This window comes from Cervus elaphus, chromosome X (genome assembly GCF_910594005.1).
Source record: "Cervus elaphus chromosome X, mCerEla1.1, whole genome shotgun sequence".
Taxonomy (NCBI): domain Eukaryota; kingdom Metazoa; phylum Chordata; class Mammalia; order Artiodactyla; family Cervidae; genus Cervus; species Cervus elaphus.
Genome location: NC_057848.1, coordinates 30643592 through 30651402, shown reverse-complemented (window position 1 = coordinate 30651402; position 7811 = coordinate 30643592). Strand labels below are relative to the sequence as shown.

The 7811-nt window shown below is 35.0% G+C and overlaps 1 protein-coding gene across 1 annotated transcript in view; it reads right to left on the bottom strand.

The window, feature by feature from the left end:
* Window positions 1-2760: 2760 nt before the first annotated feature.
* The window catches only part of DNAAF6 (dynein axonemal assembly factor 6), a 44668-nt gene continuing 39617 nt past the window's right edge, over window positions 2761-7811 (bottom strand). Inside the window, exons 6-7 of the mRNA XM_043897559.1 lie at window positions 7692-7777; window positions 2761-2946 (exon numbers count right to left, since the gene is read on the bottom strand). Of these exons, the coding sequence (XP_043753494.1) occupies window positions 2817-2946; window positions 7692-7777 (216 nt within the window). The 3' untranslated portion in view covers window positions 2761-2816. The remainder of the gene's footprint in view (window positions 2947-7691; window positions 7778-7811) is intronic.

Genomic DNA, 7811 nt, shown 5'->3' with positions numbered 1-7811 from the left:
AAGCAAACTTCCAAATTCATTCTATGAGGCCACCATCACCCTAATACTAAAACCAGACAAAGATGCCACAAAAAAAGAAAACTACAGGCCAATATCACTGATAAACATAGATGCAAAAATTCTTAACAAAATTCTAGCAAACAGAATCCAACAACATATTAAAAAGATCATACATCATGACCAAGTGGGCTTTATCCCAGGAATGCAAGGATTCTTTAATATCCACAAATCAATCGACATAATACACCACATTAACAAATTGAAAGATAAAAACCATATGATTATCTCAATAGATGCAGAAAAAGCCTTTGACAAAATTCAACATTCATTTATGATTAAAACTCTCCAGAAAGCAGGCAGAGAAGGAACATACCTCAACATAATAAAAGCTATATATGACAAACCCACAGCAAACATTATCCTCAATGCTGAAAAATTGAAAGCATTTCCCCTAAAGTCAGGAACAAGACACGAGTGCCCACTCTCACCACTACTACTATTCAACATAGTTTTGGAAGTGTTGGCCACAGCAATCAGAGCAGAAAAAGAAATAAAAGGAATCCAGATAAGAAAAGAAGTAAAACTCTCACTGTTTGCAGACGACATGATCCTCTACATAGAAAACCCTAAAGACTCTACCAGAAAATTACTAGAGCTAATCAATGAGTATAGTAAAGTTGCAGGGTATAAAATCAACACACAGAAATCCCTTGCATTCCTATACACTAACAATGAGAAAAGAGAAAGAGAATTTAAAGAAACAATACCATTCACCATTGCAACAAAAAGAATAAAATACTTAGGAATATATCTACCTAAAGAAACAAAAGACCTATATATAGAAAACTATAAAACACTGATGAAAGAAATCAGGAGGACACAAATAGATGGAGAAATATACCGTGTTCATGGGTTGGAAGAATCAATATTGTCAAAATGGCTATTCTACCCAAAGCAATCTATAGATTCAATGCAATCCCTATCAAGCTACCAACGGTATTTTTCACAGAACTAGAACCAACAATTTCACAATTTGTATGGAAATACAAAAAACCTCGAATAGCCAAAGCAGTCTTGAGAAAGAAGAATGGAACTGGAGGAACCAACCTGCCTGACTTCAGGCTCTACTACAAAGCCACAGTCATCAAGACAGTATGGTACTGGCACAAAGCCAGAAATATAGATCAACGGAACAAAATAGAAAGCCCAGAGATAAATCCACATACCTATGGACAGCTTATCTTCGACAAAGGAGGCAAGAATATACAAAGGAGAAAAGACAACCTGTTTAACAAGTGGTGCTGGGAAAACTTGTCAACCACTTGTAAAAGAATGAAACTAGAACACTTTCTAACACCATACACAAAAATAAACTCAAAATGGATTAAAGACCTAAATGTAAGACCAGAAACTATAAAACTCCTAGAGGAGAACATAGGCAAAACACTGTCCGACATAAATCACAGCAAGATCCTCTATGACCCACCTCCCAGAATCTTGGAAATAAAAGCAAAAATAAACAAATGGGACTTAATTAAACTTAAAAGCTTTTGCACAACAGAGGAAACTATAAGCAAGGTGAAAAGACAGCCTTCAGAATGGGAGAAAATAATAGCAAACGAAGCAACAAAGAATGAATCTCAAAAATATACAAGCAACTCCTGCAGCTCAATTCCAGAAAAATAAATGACCCAATCAAAACACTGGCCAAAGAACTAAACAGACATTTCTCCAAAGAAGACATGCAGATGGCTAACAAACACATGAAAAGATGCTCAACATCACTCATTATCAGAGAAATGCAAATCAAAACCACAATGAGGTACCATTTCACGCCAGTCAGAATGGCTGCTATCCAAAAGTCTACAGGCAATAAATGCTGGAGAGGGTGTGGAGAAAAGGGAACTCTCTTACCCTGTTGGTGGGAATGCAAACTAGTACAACCACTATGGAGAAGAGTGTGGAGATTCCTTAAAAAACTGGAAATAGAACTGCCATATGACCCAGCAATCCCACTCCTGGGCATACACACGGAGGAAACCAGAACTGAAAGAGACACGTGTACCCCAATGTTCATCGCAGCACTGTTTATAATAGCTAGGACATGGAAGCAACCTAGATGTCCATCAGCAGACGAATGTATAAGAAAGCTGTGGTACATATACACAATGGAATATTACTCAGCCATTAAAAGTATACAATTGAGTTGGTTCTGGTAAGGTGGATGAAACTGGAGCCCATTATACAGAGTGAAGTAAGCCAGAAAGAAAAACACCAATACAGTATACTAACACATATATATGGAATATAAAAAGATGGTAACAATAACCTTATATACAGGACAGAAAAAGAGACACAGATGTATAAAACAGACTTTTGGACTCTGTGGGAGAGGGCGAGGGTGGGATGATCTGAGAGAATAGCATTGAAACATGTATATTATGAAGTGTGAAACAGATCGCCAGCCCAGGTTGGATGCATGAGACATGTGCTCAGGGCTAGTGCACTGGGAAGACCCAGAGGGATGGGATGGGGAGGGAGGTGGGAGGGGGGATCAGGATGGGGAACACATGTAAATCCATGGCTGATTCATATCAATGTATGGCAAAAACCACTACAATATTGTAAAGTAATTAGCCTCCAACTAATAAAAATAAATGAAAAAAAAATATATAAAAAGTAAAAAATTTAAAAAAAACTAACAGATAAAGCAAAAAAAAAATGTCAGAATAATAAAGACAGAAAACATTATTTAATTTTTTCAGTTATTTTTTAATCAGTGTTATTTGCCACTTTTCATCCTTGTCCATACTGTTTCAGAAGAAATTAATGAAATCCAACTCTCGTTTCATAGTCATGGTGACTTCGAGAGTCTCAGTATCGAGGATATAGAAGGCTTTGGCACTGCTGCAGTCCACAGGATGGGGAAGGGTTACCAGCAGCTTCCTGAAAAACAAAATGAAAACCTAGAATCAGTGACATCAAGAAGATACCACTTTTAATAAAAGCAATGGGAAGCAATATATATCATCACAATGTTAGGAACCAAAAAACTAGACAGTATGAATACTGGATCAAAAATATGCCTAATTAACACAAACAGTATACCATTTTTTTGGGGGGCCCTCAAAATCCAAGCAGCAGTTTGGATCACCTCTCAATGCAGGAGACTAAGAGACTCAGATTTGATCCCTGGTTGGGGAAGATCCCCTGGAGGAGGGCATGGCAACCCACTCCAGCATTCTTGCCTGGAGAATCCCATGGACAGAGGAGCCTGGCAGGCTACAGTCCATAGAGTCACAAAGAGACAGACACGACTGAAGTGCCTTAACAAGCAAGCAAGCTTTTTTCTAAATTGACTTCATTTTGCATTACATAAACATAGTCTCAGGCTATGTTTATTGGCATAGAAATAGAGCCACTGCAACTTTAAGTTGTTTGGATAGATCTGTTGCCAGTCATCCTTATGTGTAGAAGAAATGTGACTGCCTGACAGAAATCTGAAATTCGAATAGTTCTACAATAATTATGCTAACACTACTTTAAACTGAGTCTCTACTCCAGGTGTAGTTATTGAAACTCAGGCCTGCAGTGATTTCAGTACCAAATCAATGAAAGTGTTTTCTTTTGCTTGCCTCTGGTTCTTTCTACTTTACATTGACAGAAATTTCCTGTGAGAGACTGCTGAGTGTAGTTTGTGGTTTATGGCTCAGTTGTTGGATAGCTGTATGCTTCAGACGCATGGCTGGGATGAGACATCCATAAATATGTCATAATGGTATGAATCTGAATTATGCATGGGGTCATCACATGCTGGTATCTGAAGAAAATGAAATACATGAAGCACTTGTTACCTCACATTCTCAATAGAGAAGGCTTGAGGATCTCTATAGAAAGTGGACAGAAAAGCTCTTTTAGAAGGTATAAGATCCAAGCCGGTAAAGGAATATGGTACTTTGGGTAATTTTTAGGGAGTATTTATTGAATACTTGTACAAAGAACTAGTACTTGAAAACAAAATCCTCGAAAATCAATCTCACTATTCATTTGCAAAGACCTAAATTCAGGAAACTGGGCTCATTAAAAGTATTTATCACACAGCTTTAGAACCTAAAGGAGAAGTTTTCTGTTATTTTTGTTCCATTCCAGATATTTGGGGTAGGAGAAACAATTCTCTCCACTTGAAGTAATGAAATAGCAATGTATTTTAACATACCCGGTAATATTTGGAATCTTAAAAAAAAAGTATGTGGAAAAACCATGTAGAGTCCATCTTTTTTTTTTTTTTTTTTTTGACTGTGCCATGAAGCTTGCAGGATCTTAGTTCCCTGACCAGGGATTAAATCAGGCCCTTGGAAGTGAAAGTGTCAAGTTCTAACCACTGGACAGCCAGGGAGTTCCTGAGAGTCCATCTTTTTAAAGTTGTTTACAATACAGCTTGTACTAGAGTTAGATTTGCTTCATCCCTTATTCTACAAATGATAATATATTTACTTTTAAAAGAAAGCAAAGCTCAGTGGTGACAGTTTCATTGCACTAAAAGACAACTATAAATCAGCTGAAGAAGTTCCAATGATAATGTGCACTTCTCTGTCCAGAGAGAAATAAATTCAAAAACAGACAGTGGCCATTGGAATGATCCATCCATCCCTGCAGTTTTGTCTAGTCCTTAGTAGTATAGCTTCACATACGAAAATTTTGAGTAGAAACTGTGTAGAGTAGAAACTTATTTAGGCTCTTAAAAGAAGGAAAGTATTATTTGTTGAGTGAATGAATAAATGAATGAAAAGCAAACAGGTCACTACAAAACGATATTTGAATAACTAGTATAGATCAGTACTACAATAAAATATGAGTGAACATTTAAACCCAATCTCTCTGCCTTTACATTGAAAAATATTTGCTTTTTAAGAAACTGAAGTTTAGTCACTGATCAAATGTTTATACAGTGTTAAATGGATAATCAACAAGGTCTTACTATGTAGCACAGGGAACTCTGCTCAATGTTATGTGGTAGCCTGGATAGGAGAGAAGTTTGGGGGAGAACGGATACATGCATATGTTTGGCTGAGTCCTTTTGCTGTCCACCTAAAGCTATCACAACATTGTTAATTGGCTATACTCCAATATAAAATAAAAAGCAAAAAAATATGTCTCTCCAAGTGTTGCTTTTCTTTAGAAATTATTTAAATGCAAATAATAATATATGAAAGTAAAAACAAAAAATTATCTATACAGTGAATTCTAGTTTAGAGACTTACATGCTTACATTTATATTAGAGAATTCAAGTTGGTGTTTCTTGCCAAGAGATTTAAATATATAACAACCTTGTTCTGTGCATATTCACATAATGCACTTTTTATTTTATGTATTTTATGAATTATTTGATTTACATATCTGGGCTTAAAAAAGACATGGCTTTTTTAAGGTTTCCTGTTGGAGACATAACTATTTTCAAAGAAAGCAGAAACAGCTACTGAGCTGCAATTCACTATTCCATTTAGAAAATTTTTTTTTAGGTGTTTATGTCTTTGAATATCAGTCAACTCAATCTAAATCAAAGGAGCACAGCAAAGGTGAGATAATCTAAAGTACCACACAACCAGAAATTAACTCATATTTATCTTTAGAATGTGTTTTTATTATCACATTCAAGGAATTCATTGATGAAATTCTTAGAATCCATCTTAAAAAATAATGAAACCCCATATGAAGATAAAGTCAGGAGATTTTGAGACATTATACAATTTCCCCTATCTTTCCTCCTTTCTATCTACCCTGTTGGGAATCTATATGCCAAAACAACCAGTTTTTTAAAATGAAGGATTCAGCAAACATTTCTTTTCATTCTATAATGCTAAAAATCTGGGTTTTATTCATAATTTTAATGCAATTGACTATCAATAGACTGATATCTAGTCAATTTAGTTAAAATAATTCCGCTCGTTTTCCCTTTAGGTTCATGAGCAGAATGTCCACTGTAATGCTTCTTGAAACCAGTAAGCAAGTTACAGGGTGTCAAAGTTAGAAACTAAAGAAAGTAGATGTGAATATCGGCAAACTCAAAGCAAGACACATTTCCAATAATACAAGTTCAGATAATAACAGGGCTTCAAAGAATGTTCGAGTTTTCAGGAAAAGTGATAAAAATTTTAATTCTATCTTCTCTCTTCTATCTTAATTAATGAACTTTTTCTTAACAGACAGTATTTTTATGTGCTGAGCATTTAATATATAAGTACTGTATGATCCAAATGACCTACTGTGGCCCAATTTCTATATGGAAAAATATCTCTGTGTTAGTCTTTCATTTAGTGGGCTTTGAAAGATATCTGGAATGACAACATAGCCAGAGCAGTTGCCTAAAGATTGATGGAGACAGTGAGAACCACTGCGGGAATGGAAATTAACTTCATGGTGTGTAGATATGTCTGTGCTTTTAACAAGTGTGCAAATATCATGGAAGATTGACTGTTCATTTGACCAACTTTCCTTGCAAAGGTTGTGTGGAGAGAGTAAATGTGTGTACAGCATGTAATGAAGAAACTACTATACTCCTTGATGTCAATGGTGAGAATAAGGAATGTGATTTTCATAACATGAAACAATTTTTGAGTGAATATATTTTTTAAATTATATTAAGTAAGGAGAAAATATTTGATATGTATTTCTCTGTAGATCATTTGTGGTTAAATTCCTCTATTGTAGAAATCAAGGTTAAGCTACGCATGTAGAAGTCTTTTGTAGTAGAGATCTAATTTTGTTATTTTCCCAAAGCCCTATGATCAACAAAGAACTATAGGTACTGATAACAGAAGGAAGATAATATGCTAGCAGCTGACTGCTCCCCACACCCATTTTGTCTATAAGTCAACAGAGAAAGGACCACTGCAGTCAACCAAGTGTGCTAACTGCTATACATCCAGCTGAAAAGTGAACAAAGCAGTGAGATATTCAGACATTTTATCTAGCACATGCCAGGTTCTATCGATTCCCTCCTTATATAGTTAGTTTTGAGAGACAGGGTTGATTTATCCAGGTTTCAGGGTAAACATTTTATCAGAATTTTACCTTATATATTGTGTTTGGGGAACATGATTTGAACTTATATAATCACAAGACTATTTTTGAAAATATCAAATGTTTAATTGAATTATTCCATTATCACCTGCATTAATTTAAAATGTATTCATGCAACTTGAGGATCCAGTGATAAATTAGCTGTTAGATTTTTATTTTAAGTAATTGATAAGACTTTTTGTTGATTTTTAGATGAATATAATCAAACAACTTTAGAGCCCCACAATATCCAAAATGTTTAAAGATTGCTTCTTTCATGCCATCACTGTACCAAAATATCACACACAAGACTTACAACTTAAGAGATTTTCACCTCTAGCTATTTTTCCTCACAGATAAGCAAACTGCATCTGAATGTCAGGGACTATGTTTTGGTGGTATCAACCTACTCCAAATCTGTGCATGCAAAGTGGTAAAAAATCTAAGTATTTACAAATATATTTATGTTTATATTAACCAGATCAAACATCTGAATGATTAACTGACTTTTTCACTTTTCTTCTGACTTTGGAGGTAATACAAAATAACTACATACACTTTTATAAAAGATACTGACTAAAGATTCATTAACATTATAACATTCATTATTCTAGCTCCAAGTTTTACTCACTTATTAGTAGTACGGAGGTCAAAGATCGTCTCCTGAATGTCGATTTTAATATCAGAAGGGTTGGTGTTTGGCAGTTTAATTTTCACCTGAAAGAAAAAATGAGAAGAAAAATACTGTTGT